Genomic DNA, 14,755 nt, shown 5'->3' with positions numbered 1-14,755 from the left:
GGTGTGTGTGCATGTGTGTGTGCACACTGGCCTCCCAGACCCTGGGATGGGGCTAGGTACCAGGACTGGCAGACATCCTCGGTGGGCACCGATGACCCCGGCTGGTAGCGGTTGTCGCCAATGTAACAGCCACACTCGTTCCGGGTGACGCACTTCCTCAGGTCCTCGTCGTAGATGGGCCTGCCCTTGGGGCACCGGGGGTAGCAGCCTGGAGGGCACAGGGCACAGGCTCGGACCACCACAGAGGAGTCCTGGCCACCAGACCCCTGGCGTCAGCCCACCCCAGCGGGCCCTTGTCCTCAGGACATTCCTCTGGGAGGGGCAGGACGGGCAAGGCGGGGCCCGGGTGCGGTCCCTGTGGTGGGCCTGTTGGCGCAGGGACCAGCACCCTCGTGTGCGGTTCTGCCCCCCACCCTTACACGGCCCCCGTGTCCAGCACCGAGACGAGCCGGCCCTCCCCGGGGTCCGCAGCCCCCTGGGCCGCCCTCGGGGCCCCAGCCCGGCCCGCTCACCCTCCAGGTAGGACATGGAGATGTTGGAGTGGATGCCGTTGACCGTCCTGCAGGTCTCGAAGCTGCGGTTACCACACGGCTCGTAGTGCCACTCGCACTCGTCAGGCGGGTTGTAGTAGTCACAGAAGATGGCTGGGGGTGGGGGCCCGGGTCAGACGCACAGGCCCCGGGGACATCTGCCCGCTGGCCCCCACGCCCAGGGCAGCCCCGGTGCTCACGGCACAGGTCGGGGGTCCTCCAGAAGACGCAGGCCTGCTCCTTGGTGCACTCCTGGGCGTAGGAGGCCACAGCCGAGCAGAAGCACTCGCAGTCTCCACCCGAGTCGCAGGAGCACGAGTCGTGGACGCAGGCCTCGTAGAAGGGCTTGGGGTCCACCTGTGGGAGACGCCCCAGGTGTGCCCTGGACCCCCACGGCCCAGTGGCCCCGCCCCAGCCTCCCAGGGACAACCCAGGGGGCAGAGGGCAGCAGGGGCAGCCTAGGTCTGAGGCCTCAGCGGGCAGACCCCCCCCCAAGGCCCCTAGCCTGGGGACCTGTGACCCCCACGGCTGCCCCCCCAGGGCCTTGCCCCACCTTGCTGTGGCAGGCGCTGAAGACGCTGCTCTTGAGCAGGCTGCACTGCTTCTCGGCCCAGGAGCGGCGGTGCGGGTTGGCGCTGCACGGCTCGGGGGTGCTGCTCACGTCGGGGCAGGTGGGGGCCTCCTTCCAGCTGTTCCCGAAGTCCAGCTGGTTCTCCACCACCATGTGGTCCCGCGTGGTGAAGTCATTGTTGGACCGGTGGTCGAAGTTCCCGCACAGCCCGCAAACGGCGCCCTGCGGGACAGGGGGCGGCCCGGGGCCTCGCGAGGGGGGCTCGGGAGGGTCGGGGCTGGGGGCGGGGCCGGCATGGGCGGGGCCAGTGAGGGCGTCGCTGGGGGCGCGGCTAGGCGGAGCTGGCGGGGCGGGGCGGGGCGGGGCGGGGCCGGGGCGGGGCGGAGCCAGCGCGGCCCTTCTGGCGGAGGGGGCGGGGCTTGTACCCCCAGGAGCCTGGCGCGCGGGGCCTGCGGGCCGGCTGGGGGGCCGCACCTTGTAGCGGGGGGCCAGCTTGATGAAGACAGTGGTCTTCTTGTCCCAGATGACGATGACCCCGATGCTGGCCTCGACCACCAGGTACTGGCCCACCTCCCGGGTGGTGTAGGACACGCGGTGGCCCACGTCCCTCTGGATCACCACGCGGTGCTTGTCCTCCAGCTTCAGCTCCGTCCTCTGGGCGCGGGGGACAGGGTGGTCATTGCCTGGGAGGGAGGGTTCCCCTGCGCCCTCACATCCCAGGCAGCCCCCCACTCACCCCCAGAAAGATCTTGATGGCCTTGGAGCAGGTCACGCCCGTGGTGCCACAGGGGACGTTCTCGGTGATGACGCTGAAGGAGCCCAGTGAGGAGTCCTGGCCGCAGTAGTCCTGGGGGTCGCAGGCCGTGAGCAGAGGCCCTGGGCCACCCACCCAGCGGCTCTGTACCCCTTCCCAGGAGGCCCAGGCTGCCAGCAACCTGGCCGAGTCCCAGCCCCTCCTCTGCCAAGCAGGGTGGCAGCCACAAGGGGGTCTGGGGGACTTGCCTGGCCCCGGCCCTCGCTGGGCCTGTCCTAACCCCTCCTTCCCCCAAGGCTGGCCTGCCCATGCACGGGGGGTCACGGGGGGGGGGTGCACGCCCACCCAGCTGCCCGAATCCCCCAGGGGTGTGGCAGGGCTGTGGGGGGGCTGGACCCCACCCCAGGCTTCCCCTGACCCCTGCTCCCTGCCCAGCTGGGGAGCAGCGTGAGGGGCAGGGTGAGCAGGGGCCGGGGCAGCAGCAGGCCAGCCCCCCACCCCGGGCTCTGCAGCCTCACCTGCGTGGTGCCCACTGCTCACCTGGACGGCCACGTAGGAGCAGTGCCCATCAAAGTCGTAGTACTTCCCGTCAAAGGTGATGTAGTGGCCGCTCCCGTAGATGGCACAGGTGCCGTGGCACACGGCCTGGGTGCAAGTCCAGCGGCCCCGCTGGCAGGTGCTGGGGGGGGGTTGGAGAGAGGCCTGAGGGGGCTGAGGCAGCAGGGGGCCAAGACCCTTCCCCCACTCAGACCCACCCTGTCTTCCCGGAAACGCCACCCGAAACACCCACACCTGGCCCCCTGGGCGGCGTGGATGCGGGGGACACCCTGTCGAGCAGTGGGGGCCCCAGGGGGTTGGTGGGCCGGCCCCTACCAGGTGTTGCAGTCGACCTTGACCTTGGCCCCAGGGGAGTAGAGGTCCTTGTTGTGGACACAGGGACACTTGTCCTCCTTCACGCAGCCGCCGCGGCCATCATCGATCAGCCCCTCGGGGCACACGCAGCCACTGATGCACTCGGTCTGGTACTGGGGGGCAGACAGGGAGTGGGGTTCAGGAGAGCGATGGGTGCGGCTGGAGCCCCTCCCCAGAGGCAGGCCCTGTGTGTGCCGCCTCCTCACCCCGTACCCCCACCCTCTCCCCGGGAGCCCCTCTCCTAGAACCCAACATGGGGTGGGGAGGGGGTACCACTGCCTGCCAGGGGCCCCTCAACTGACCTCTGTGCCATGGCCTCCCTCCCGGGGACCCCAACAAGGCCACCTGTCCTCTGGACTGGGCATCGGGGCTCTCAGAGCCCCCATGAGCCCCTGCAAGCCTCCCAGTCCCCCGAGGGGCCTGCTGCCCACTCACGGCCCCTGTGCCCCGCCCGGCCCTTGGCACCCCCAGCACGCACATAGCTGGCGGCCAGCGTCTGGCAGCTGACGGGGCGTGGGTTCTGGGTGGCCAGGGCAGTCAGGTTGTTGCAGTCCACCAGGATCTTCGGGGCTGTGCAGCCTGCGGGAGGAAGGTGACCCCTGAGCTCGAGCTGCAGCGGGGGGCTCGGGCAGGGGTGGGCAGGCCCGGGACAGCCACTTACTCTGGTCGATCAGCTGGACCTGCACGCACTGCAGCCTCGCGTTCCGGCAGACGCTGTAGGAGGGAAGGGGAGTGACCGGGTCTCGGGGCCGGGGCCTGCCGGGGGCCTGCCGGCCGTGTCCCCGGGGCCCAGACTCAGCTAAGAGCCTGGCTGTCTTGGACCTGCCCCCCGTGGGGCCCCCACGGCGCCCCGGTTCACCAGCTCCAGCCCCTCTGTGCTTCGGCTTGAAGCGGAGACCCAGCCCCCCGCCACAGCCCCTCCCCAGGTCCCAGCTCTGGCCACCCACCAGCGCTCCTCCTGCCTCAGGACCACGTCGCCCGCCTCCAAGTAGAGGCCGTGGTGATAGCAGGAGCATTTGGCCAGGGGCACGCAGCGCCCCTTCTCGTCTAGGAAGGTGTGGTCGGGGCAGCCGCAGCCGTCCACAGGCGCGAAGCCCCTCAGGCAGTGCCTGTCGGGCTCAGCCAGCGAGCGGCACGTCTGCTGGCAGGTGGTCAGGTTGTAGAGGAAGATCTGCGAGTTGGGGCAGGCGCCCACGTCCTTGTCTGCAGGGGTGGGGCCTGCGTGAGGGGGTCTGCCCGGACCCCGCCCAGCCGACAGGGAGAGGGCCGCTGCGGGCTGGTGGTCCCCGAGCCGCTGCCACCCGCCCCGCAGCAGGGAGCGAGCAGGGAGCAGTTCCCCACACCACCTTCTGGCGGAGGGAGCTGCAAATCTCTTCTCCCAGCCGCCTGCACTCAAGGCGAGCCAAGGTCAGCCCCCAGGCCCCCAGGCCCCCCGGGGGGCTGTGCACTCACTGCAGACACGTTCCCGCCATCCCCACAGCATGACGCCCTTGGTGGTGCAGGCGCGCGCATAGGAGGAGAGCGCTGCGCACAGGCAGTCCTCGTTATTCTGGCAGTTGCAGGTGTCGTACTTGCACCTCTGGGCAGCAGACAGGCGGTGGTATTAGGCGAGGGAGCCAGGTGCAGGCACACACAGACACACACATGCACAGGTACACAGGTACAGGCATGCAGACACCCCAAGTGCACAGGTGTGCAGGTGCAGGCACACACAGACACACACATGCACACATGTGTGCACACTCCATGAGGGGCACACAATCATTTCCAGGTGGCAGTGGGGGACTCAGTCTCTAGGGACCCTGCCCGCTGCACCCTGGTCAGCGCCTTAGCTGGGGCCGTGTGCACTGTTCACACGTACCTTATAGTACTCAGTTGGGTCCACAGCGGAGTGGCAGCTGCCAAAGGGGGTCTCCTCCTTCTTCAGCAGAGAGCACCAGTGCTCAGCGTAGTTGGCTGGGGGTGGGGCAGGGCCTCAGCCAGGGTCCACCCTTCCGCAGCCCCCACCCCAAGTCCCACTGTGACCTCCCACAAAGCAAGGGCTCCCACCCCCTCCCCTCTCTTGACCCCTGGGGTGCGGACCCTCCCAGGGCTGGGCAGGGTGGCTCCAGCCCCCAGACGAGGGGCTCCACACAGCCCCTGCCGTGTCTCTTGGCACCGCCAGCAGGGAGCAGTGGGAGACACGGGGCCGATCGTGGGGTGCAGCCCAGCCTCCACCTGCACCCCCGCCCGTGGGTGGCCGAGGCCCGGGCCTCACCGCTCTCAATGCTGAGGGAGCAGGGGTCGTCCAGCCAGTCCAGCTTGTCGTGGCAGCTCGACTGGGCCTTCCAGGTGTTGGCGAAGCCAGCACCCGTGGCCTCCACCAGCCCACCGGCCGTCTTGAAGTCGTCCCCTTCCAGGCCGTTGAAGTTCCCGCAGAGGCCTGAGGGCGCCAGGACAGGGTTGGCGAGGGCCGGGGCCCTTTGCCAGGGCCGGGCAGGGGCGGGGAGCCGGGCGGGGGCCACTCACCCTGCACCTGGCCCTGGGCGGCCTGGTCCAGCGTCAGGAACAGCTGCATGACCGGGGCCAGCTGGATCTGCAGCCGGACGCCAAAGGCCGTGTTCACGATGAGGTGGTAGGAGGACGGCCGGAAGATGGAGAAGCTCGCTGGAAGGCAGGGGGTGCGGGGGTGAGGGGCGCGGGGCTCCCCTCCGCCCTCCCCGAGCCCCAGCCCTGGAGGAGGGTCTCGCTCCAGCAGGGACCGCAGTGAGGAGAGCCGTCCCCTGCCCAGCCCCCTCCCGGCCCCCTGCCCCCGGCCTCCCCGTGGGCTCACCGGTCACGTGGGGCAGGTTCACCTCTTGCTCGTTCAGGAGGACGCTGCCGTCCGACTTGAAGGCCACGACCTGCGGGAAGGCCACGGGGGCCCGGGGCTGGGAGGGCTTCCGGAGCAGGGGGAGGGGGCGGGGAGCCCCGGGGAGAGGGGGTGGGCAGGGAGGGGGGCGCGGGAGCCGGGGACACCCACGTTCTTCCTCTTGTCGGCCAGCAGCAGCACCGTCTTGAGGCAGGTCTGCTTGTCGGTGGCGCCGCAGGGGGCCAGCTCGCCCAGGAGGGCGTAGGAGTCGTTGTGCTCACCCTGCAGGGGGTGGGGGAGGCGCTGTCGCGACCGAGGGCGGGGGCCGTGCCCCCCGGGCCCCGCCACGACCTCCAGGGGAAAGCCCACGATTCCACGGCGCCCCCGTGCCCGCCCACCTTGGCGAGGACGTAGTAGCAGTCTCCGTGGAAGGTGAACTTCTTCCCGTCGAAGGTGGTGATGTGGGCACCGCCCTCCAGGCTGCAGGTCCCGGGGCACGGCCGCTCTTCGCACGCCCAGCGGCCGGCGTTGCAGACACTGTTGGCAGCGGGCACGGGTGGGGGCTCAGCCGCCGGCCGCGCCTGCCCGGCCCCCGAGCCCGGGGGTCCCTGGGACTCACCACTGCTCGCAGTCGTTGTTGATCTGCTGGCCTGGGGCGTACAGGCGCCCGTGCAGCTTGCAGTGGCACTGGCTCACGGGGACACAGCCGCCTCCCGCCACGTCGTCGTACACCGTGCCTGGGGTGGCAAGGGACGGGAGTGTTGCCCTGGACTGGCTTCCAGAAAGTGCCGGAACCTCCAGAGCCCCCACAGAGAGGCTGCCAGCCAGGCCTGCCTGCCCCCTGATCCCTGGGCTGATGCCTGTGTCGTCCCTCCAGGCTCTCCGGGTCAGGGGTCCGCCATCTGAGGGTGGAGCTCCCGGGGGTCCCCGGGCTGGGGGCCTCCCTTGGAGCGTCCCTGAAGCCACCATGGGGGTCCTTCTGTGCCTCCCACCACCCTCTGCCCTTCCCCTGCACCACCGCCGCCCTCCAACCCCCAGGGCTGCCCCTCCAAGCTGGCAGGGGTTGCAACCACTTGTCCCCAGCCGTGCCTGGGCGGCCCTCCCGTCCTGCCCCTCGCTGGCTCCAGACCCCGCACCTTCCGGGCAGAAGCAGCCGTCCATGCGGTGCTCCTCGCACAGGCTGCTGACCTCCAGGTGGGAGCAGGTGTCCATGCAGGGCGAGCCGCTCTCCAGGTAGACCATGTTCCCGGGGCAGCTCTTGGCTGCAACAGTCAGTGGACCGTGAGCTGGACGTCTGCGAAGGCCCTGGGCCCGAGGGCCTGCCCCACAGCCCAACTGCCGCCCCAGCACCCACGGGCCCCTGGGGTCCGGCAGCAGTGCCCTGGGCAGGCAAAGGCACCGCACCACTCTCTGTGCAAAACCCCCCCACCCCACCCCACGGGTCCCAGCCAGCAGGGGAGGGCTGTGGGAGGCCACAGGGGTTCCTGACCAGGCCGTAAGAGCCCATGGGGGTCCCTGGATGGCAGGGGAGGCCACACGAGCCTGTGGGGGTCCCTGGATGGCAGGGGAGGCCATGTGAGCCTGCGGGGGTCTCTGGCCAGGCTGTGCAAGGCCACAGGGTTCCCTGGATGGGGAGGGGGGCATGTGAGCCCGTGGGGGTCCCTAGACAGCAGGGGAAGCCGTGCAAGCGTTTGGGGGTCCCTGAACAGTGGAGAGGGCCATGTGAGCCTGTGGTGGTCCCTGGACAGCAGGGGAGGCTGTGCAAGCCTGTGGGGGTCTCTGGCCAGGCTGTTTAAGGCCACAGGGGTCCCTGGACGGCAGGGTGGGACCGTGCGAGCCACAGGGCCTGATTCTCGTCCGGATCCTGGCGGCGCAGTGCTTACAGCAGAGCGAGGGGGTCCTCCAGTTCTGGGGCCGCCCCCCGGCATGGGAGCACTGGCGGGAGAACTCAGAGAGGGTGCTGCAGAGGCAGGAGTCGGTGGCGTCCGCGGGGCGGCGGCAGCGGTCCTCCGCACAGGCGCGCACGTACAGCTCCAGCGGCACCAGCCCCTGGCAGTCCTCGAAGGCGGCGGCCGTCAGCAGCCTCTCGCACTCGGCGCGCTGCAGGCAGAGACGGGCTCAGGGCCGGATGGCGGGGGCGTCCCGGGCCGGGGCCCCCTGGGGACAGCCGCCCCCTGGACTCACGTGCTTAGAGCAGCCTGTGGGGGCCTGCAGCTCCTCGGGGTCCTCGCAGTCCACCTCGGGCTTGTTGATCTTCTGCATGTTTCCGAACTCGATGGGGCTGAAGAGCACGCCTGGGGGGGCGCCTCGGTCAGAGGCGCCCGGGATGGCCCCCCACAACCCCCATCCCCCCAAGGCCCTGCTGCCGGTCCTCACCGTCTGAGAGGAACTCTGAGTAGGACTGCAGGCCGTTGTAGTCTCCGCACAGGCCACACGTGTGGTTCCGGAACTTACTGTCCAGCTCCAGCTGTCAGGGGAAGAATGCAGGTCGGGGGGGTCACAGGCAGGTGGGTGGGTCATGGACAGGTGAGCAGATCACGGGCAGGTGAGCAGGTCACGGGCAGGTGTGTGGGTCACGGACAGGAAGATGGATCATGGGCAAATGAGTGGATCACGGGCAGGTGGGTGAGCCACAGGCAGGTGGGTGGGTCACGGGCAGGTGAGTGGGTCACGGGCAGGTGAGTGGGTCATGGGCAGGTGGGCAGCCACAGGGCCCAAGGCAGCTGGCCAAGAGCCCCCCCCCCATGTTTGGGCTTTTGGTGTGCGTGTTTGAGTGCACGTGTGTGTGTGTGTAAGCCTCACGGCTGAGTGTGTGGCAGGCTGGACCGGGCCGAGCTGGGCAGCCTCCCTCTGGCCCAGGCCTGGTGCCTGTTCCCCGAGACGCGGTGGCAGCCCCGGCGTCCCGCCCAGTGCAGGAGAACACAGAGGGCAGCTCCCTCGAGCGCCGCAGCAGCTGGCACCCGGGGCTGAGGCTAACGACCGAGTGGGGTGTCCGGGGCCCAGCACCTGGGTGGTGCCCACACAGACAGGGCCCGCCGCTGCCGGGGACGTTCCCGGTGGTCGGGGCTGCCTGGGGTTGGCGAGGACGCACACGGTGCACTCTCGTGCCGCATGAGCAGAAGCTTGGAGCCAGGCCAGAGGCAGGTGGCCTGGCACTTGTCGCTGCTCCGACCCGCTGGCCCGAGGCTCGGCTCGAGGCGACGCGTCCAGGAGGGCCCTTGGCAGCCAGTGTGACCCGGGGCGGCCTCCGGGAGCACCCCGAGGGCTGGGAGGGGCTTCCGGGCCCCCAGCATCCCTCACAGGCACCAGCCTTCTCCCAGACGGTGTGTGTGTGAGGTAGTGAGTGTATGGGTGTGTGTGAGTGTGTGTTAGTGTGTGTACAAGAGTGTGTGAGTGTGAGTGCTGCCCCCCCGCCTCCCTGACCCCTCCCCACGTCCTGTCTCTGAGGTGGGGTCCGACCCAGGCCTCCCTGCCCCCCCCCCCCGCGGTGAGTTTTGGCCCTGGGGGAGGCCCCCACCCCCCTCAGGGGCCCGGGAGCTGCCAGGTGGGGTGGGGTCTGCACCCACCATGACTGAGTCCTCGCGGTTCCACATGAGGGTGAGGCCGGCGCGGGAGTAGACCTTGGTGTAGGCCTCGTTCTTCTCGATGAGCAGCCCGGGGCTGTAGTGTGGGGTGCTGACCCTGGGGGGTGCACTGGCGTCACCCGACAGCCCCCCACACACATAGCCACCCGGTCACAGCCCCACCAAGGCATGTCCTCCCCGTCCTCGCCTCCCAGTGGCGCACCCCGTGCGCCCAGCTCCCCAGGTGAGTGTCCCGCCAGGTGGGGAGGGATGCCCGTCCCTGCCCCCTCCCCACCAGGTGCACACCCTGGGGCCACAGAAGGTGGCAGCTGCTGTCCGAGGGAGGACACAGTCATGACCAGAGCCCCTGTCCACCCCGGATGGATGGCTTCCTGGACAGAGCCGACCCCCTGCGTGTCTCCTCTCCCCTCCTGGGGCCTCTGTCCTGGGCAGCCCCTCCCGGGGGTCCCCTGAGGGTTCCGGGTCTGTGGAGAGGGGCAGCTGGCCCTCTGCTAGGGGCCCACCTCCCCATGGGGTTTCTGCCCAGGAAGGGGCCTCTCCAACCCCCACCCACCCCAGTGCCCCTGGGGGTGCCAGCCTCTGCCCCACCTCCAATCCCAAGGGCTGGGTGTGCAGGCATCTCTGTTCCCCGGCCCCGCTCTGGGCAGAACAGGCAAGAGGGCTCAGGCCGTGCAGGAAATAAAATCCCCACATGCGCCCCGAGCGGGGCCGGGCCGCTCTGCAAGTGGGAAACCAGCCGGACAGGAACGCACAAGGCTCAGTGTTCCCAAGACAATACGCAGGGACAATAGCCGGGGGCTGGGCAAGGGGCGGCCCCAGCAGGGCACCCCAAGTCTGGAACTCTAGCCTGGGTAACAATGCCACAGGCTCCCCGCCCCCAGCCCTGGGCCCAACATCCCTGTCACACACCCGGAGCCGGGGTAGGCTCCGAGGGATGGGGCTACCGGGGACTCTAGGCCTCGCCCAGCAGGGCTCCCAGTGGGAGCTCAGTCAGCGTTTGTTGAGCGACTCTGCGAGCTGAACTCAAACCCCAGCTCTCTGGGGTGGCCCCGTTCCATGAGGCGGTGGGTGCGGCCGAGCTGCATTGAACCTGGAGCTGGCAGTGCCCCCTGCCGTCCTGGGACACTGCCCGGCCCCCACTCACATGGCTCCATTGACCACCGCCAGCTGGCGTGTGAGGTAGATGGTGTCATCCTTGATGGTGAGCAGGATGTACTTGACCTGGGGGGACTCCCCGTCGCGGCCCGCGCTGCGCTTCAGGTGCACAGCGAATTCCTTGTAGGCCTCGCGGCAGTCGGAGGCGAAGTTGTAGTCGCAGAGCCCAGGGAAGCGGAACACGTCCCCGTCGAAGGTCTTGTAGTGGAAGTCTCCCCACGTGCTGCAGACGTTGTGGCCGTGGTTGCGGGTCCTGCCTTCTGGGGGGCAGCGGGAGGCAGGATGAGCAGCTCGGGGAAGCACCCCGGGGCCCCCAGCCCACCTGAGCTTCCCCAGGGCCCTGGAAGTGGCCTGGAGCCCGGGGTCCTCGGGCAGAGCCCCCGGGGCCGGCACTGGTTGTGCGTCCCTCAGAGCCCCTCCTGGCAGGAGGGCAGCTGTAGACCTTGGCCGCCACCCCCAGGGGTCCGGGCCCCTGGACAGACGTCCGCAGTGCCACACCCTCATGCCCTGGTCACCTGCCACACACCCCCAGCCCCCCTCCAGCCCACCCCTCATTCAGCCAGAGGCCGGGGATGGGCCCTCCGCGGGCACCCAGGTCTCTTGCCGCCTGCCCTCTGTGCTCAGGCTCCTCTGGCTGCAGCCACCCCGCAGCTCGGGCCCAGACCGGGATTGCCAATGGGCTGCCTTGGCTCAGTCCCTCCCAAGGGCCCCTGGGGCCTGCACCCTCCCCAGCCCGGCTCCTCCCGACCCCCTGCCAGGGCTGCAGACAACGGCCCAGCTCAGGCTGGTGCCCTGCTCTCTCCCCCTGGGGCCGCCTCCTGGGGGGCAGGAGAGCCCCAGACCCTTGTTCCTCCTTCCACCTTGAAAGTCAGCGCAGCCCATGCTGCAGATGCCACCCAGGCCGAGGGCAGTCTCAGCCCGAGCACCAGGGTCCCCGGCGCCGCTGGGAACACCCCAGGGCTGGCAGAGGAGGGCCTCCCCCACTCTGGCTGCCCCTCCACCTCCCCCTGCCCGCTCACCTCGTGGGAGCTCCTCCGCTCCCCTGGCCAAGGACAGGGCCAGCCAGACGGCCACCAGCCGAGCGAGCGACAGCCCCATGGTGGCCTCGGGTGGTGTGGGAGGGCACCCCGGGGCAGGGGTCCGGGCTTTATATAGCCGGCGTGGAGGCAGGGAGGGGCAGGGGTGGGTGGGGACTTGGCCAGATTATCCAGAAAACAGCTGTAGGGGCTCCAGCTCCCGGTCTCGCCATGGGGAAATATTGATTCAGGTTATCTGAGATTTATCTCTTTATTACTCCCTGGGTAAATGCAGCCTTCCACAGGATGCAGCAGCCCAATCACCCCAATTCCAGCACACACCCAAGTTTAACCTCCCTCCCCTCCCAGCTACCGTGGGCCCATGGCAAACGCGGCCGGGCAGCCGGAAGCCCATCCTGGCCACTGGCCCCAACAGAGGCCCCTCACCCCCTGCCCAGTCACCCCTACTCAGACAGACCCCCCAGCACATCCCCCCAGTCACCCTGGGGGCACCCAAGCTCTGGGGCAGGGCCAGGACCCAGCTGCCCCTCCCTCCCCTCACCACCCCAGCGAGCCAGCAGCCTCCCCTGGGGCAGGAGCCACCTGATTCCTGTGGGGTCCGGGGTCCCCCCACCATGCGGCTGCGTCCTCTCGGCCCGCTCAGTGCTGGGCTTCCAGCCCCCCTCCACCTGAATCCCCTCCCTTTCCCAGGCAGGCCAGGAGGGGGTGGGGTTTACAGAGTCGGGCCCACTGGGGCCTGGGGAGGGGGCGATTGGCTCCTGCTGGGGATGAGGGCCCCCCCGGGGAAGAGGCCGGGGTCCCAGACACAGCCCTGGTGGGCAGAGCCAGCTGTGCTTGGAGTGTGGCCCCAGCTCCGGGCACCCCTGTGGGCCTGCATGTTGCCTCCTGGGGTATGTGGGGGGGGCCCAGGTGTGGGGGGCTGAGGGTCAGAGCCCCAAGCAGGCCCCGCTCACAGGCTCATCTGGAGAAGTGTCAGGGGAGCCGTGACACGGCATCTGGGAGTGTCTGCACCCGCCCGGAACTTCTAAAGCCAGTGCGCCCCAGTCCTCGTCCCCCCACCCCCTGCCTGGCACTCACAGGTCCACGTGGCTGCCCAGCACTGGCTGCCCGATGGGTGGGTAAACCGAGCCCCGAGGGGCCAGCCCTCCGCATGGTTTCCTTCTCCGGAAAAGACACTTCGCAGGTGGCGGACGAGCTTCCTTGCCTGCCTCGTGTGAGTGTGGACCCTGTGCTCAGACCAGGGGAGACGACCACCCCAACCCCAGGGGTCCCCAGTCCCGCCCAGCAGCTCCTGGCTGACCTCACGAGACATGGTGCCCCCTCCCTGACTTCCCGCAGAGGTGGGGGAGCTGCCCACTTCCCTGCCCACGGCCCCCCAACAGAGCCGGCCCCCCAGGGCAGCCCCACTATCAGGAGACCCCTGCGTGGCCCTGCCCTGAGGCCCATGTCCCTGCCTGCACTGACCCCATCTCCCACCCCATTCCCCAGGACGGGGTCTGTGCCCACTGCCGGACGTTTTCTGGGTCCTGGGACATCCAGGGTCAGGGGTGACAAGGACGCTGGGCCTGCCGTGTCCCAGGGACTGGGATGAAGCCCTCAGCTCAGCGCCCACCAGCTCAGGCCCAGGACCAGTCCTCCTGCTGGGTTCCCGGGGCCGGGGTGTGTGGGGGCCGCCCTGCCAGGCTGGGAGGAGCAGGGATTAGCGAAACCAGAGCCCGAGGCCCGAGCAGGCCATTGTGCTGCTTCCCCGCTGGCATTCCCATGCTGGCACCGAGCCCGGAGGAAACGCGAGGACAGAGGCCGGCCCCTGGGCCCGAGGGGCAGTGATTTTCCATGCCAGGCTCCCGCTGCCCGAGCCACGGCACCAGCACTGCACCCCTGCCCCCCGGCCTGCCTGCGGGCCTCTGAGACTCACTCCGGGGTCACCAGACGGGTGGTGCACTGTCACCAGCACTGTGTCTTCATGTGTCTCTGCAGCGGACCTCGCACATCTCAGCATCTGAATGAACACCCGGTCCTTGGGCAAAGCCACCGGCGTGTGGCACCGGCGTGGTAGCTGCACTTGACTGAAGACGTGCCAGGCCCTGAGCGATGACCCTGTGTGGTGGGTGCCCCCGATCTCCCCTCGTTGGGGAGACCATGAGGTGGAGGGCAGAGGAGAGTAAATAGGTGACCTAAGGCCACACAGCCGTGGGGGGGCCCATCCTGTTCCAACAGACACAGGTGAACTAATGAATGAGAGCACGAGCGAATGAACGCATGCGTGAGTGCAGTGGTGGGAAGTGACCACTTGAGAAAAATAATCATTAACCAAGTTACCCAAATATTGGAGCATGAAATAAAAGATCAGGTTGCCCAGCCCCAGTGGCCCTGGCTAAGGCCCCTCATGTGTGACACACCCATCACCTCACACTTGTCAGAGCTGGAGCACCAAGAGTGGGCCAGGGCCTCTCGTTGGGATCTCCTGGGGTGGGGTGGGGGGATCTGCTCTGAAGAATGTGGGAGTCCTCCCAGGTGTGAGAAAGCGGGGGTCCTCCTGGGGTGTGAGAAGGTGGGAGTCCTCCCATGAGTGAGAAGGCAGAGTCCTCCCAGGTGTGAGAAGGCGGGAGTCCTCCCAGGTGTGAGAAGGCGGGAGTCCTCCCATGAGTGAGAAGGTGCGGATCCTCCCATGAGTGAGAAGGCGGAGTCCTCCCAGGTGTGAGAAGGCGGGAGTCCTCCCAGGTGTGAGAAGGTGGGGGTCCTCCCATGAGTGAGAAGGCGGAGTCCTCCCATGAGTGAGAAGATGGGGTCTTCCACTTAAGAGAAGCCAACCCCCTGGCCCCTCTGGAAGGGGCTGAGGTCATGACCCGTGGCTCCAGGAGTGTGACCCCAGCATCCCTCTGGGGCTCAGTCTCGGGGTCTCAGGTGGATCCCCGTGAGTGGTGGATTCAGGCAGTCCAGCACGGGGCAGGGGTCCAGAGGGTCTGGGGAGACGTAGGCCAGCCACCCCCAAGCAGAGTCTGGGGCCCACGTCCTGGGCTCAGCCTGCTCAGCTTCCCCTGTCCTGGAACGGGGTCTGGGGGCCCCCTGCAGACCACTGGGCCAGGTGAACCGACGGGCAGGGACAAGCACCCAGGGGTGGGGGGTGCTAGCTGTCCCCACTGTGACCAGGGGCACCCTGGGTCTCTCGGGGTCAGGGGAACCCAGCCAGGCCTATTAATTGGGGTGCTGCAATCATAAAAACTGAGTGGAGATTGTCCAAACGAGGCCACAGACGCCGCTCTGCGTTTATCAGACAACACGCTGCCCACACGCAAGCAGATGACGGCAGTAAGTCACTTGCCGATGGAGCCAAAAAACCCCTGAGGCTCCCCCCCCGGGGGCCTCACCTCGGGGGCCTCCT

General features: G+C 68.8%; 1 protein-coding gene across 1 annotated transcript in view; it reads right to left on the bottom strand.

Moving 5' to 3' along the window:
- MUC2 (mucin 2, oligomeric mucus/gel-forming) overlaps positions 1-11,434 on the bottom strand; it is a 19,122-nt gene extending 7,688 nt beyond the window's left edge. Inside the window, exons 1-25 of the mRNA XM_037838298.1 lie at positions 11,356-11,434; positions 10,326-10,596; positions 9,164-9,278; positions 7,974-8,064; positions 7,782-7,891; positions 7,481-7,697; positions 6,734-6,859; positions 6,217-6,334; positions 5,996-6,134; positions 5,769-5,879; positions 5,580-5,649; positions 5,276-5,413; positions 5,025-5,189; positions 4,629-4,723; positions 4,220-4,346; positions 3,715-3,970; positions 3,429-3,481; positions 3,246-3,346; positions 2,729-2,880; positions 2,396-2,534; positions 1,838-1,948; positions 1,576-1,755; positions 1,084-1,323; positions 731-887; positions 61-208 (exon numbers count right to left, since the gene is read on the bottom strand). Of these exons, the coding sequence (XP_037694226.1) occupies positions 61-208; positions 731-887; positions 1,084-1,323; positions 1,576-1,755; positions 1,838-1,948; positions 2,396-2,534; positions 2,729-2,880; positions 3,246-3,346; positions 3,429-3,481; positions 3,715-3,970; positions 4,220-4,346; positions 4,629-4,723; positions 5,025-5,189; positions 5,276-5,413; positions 5,580-5,649; positions 5,769-5,879; positions 5,996-6,134; positions 6,217-6,334; positions 6,734-6,859; positions 7,481-7,697; positions 7,782-7,891; positions 7,974-8,064; positions 9,164-9,278; positions 10,326-10,596; positions 11,356-11,434 (3,509 nt within the window). The remainder of the gene's footprint in view (positions 1-60; positions 209-730; positions 888-1,083; positions 1,324-1,575; positions 1,756-1,837; positions 1,949-2,395; positions 2,535-2,728; positions 2,881-3,245; positions 3,347-3,428; positions 3,482-3,714; positions 3,971-4,219; positions 4,347-4,628; positions 4,724-5,024; positions 5,190-5,275; positions 5,414-5,579; positions 5,650-5,768; positions 5,880-5,995; positions 6,135-6,216; positions 6,335-6,733; positions 6,860-7,480; positions 7,698-7,781; positions 7,892-7,973; positions 8,065-9,163; positions 9,279-10,325; positions 10,597-11,355) is intronic.
- Positions 11,435-14,755: the final 3,321 nt, after the last annotated feature.

This window comes from Choloepus didactylus, chromosome 6 (genome assembly GCF_015220235.1).
Source record: "Choloepus didactylus isolate mChoDid1 chromosome 6, mChoDid1.pri, whole genome shotgun sequence".
Lineage (NCBI taxonomy): Eukaryota > Metazoa > Chordata > Mammalia > Pilosa > Megalonychidae > Choloepus > Choloepus didactylus.
Note: the sequence above shows the minus strand (reverse complement) of the source record. Positions and strands in the feature narration are given on the sequence as shown.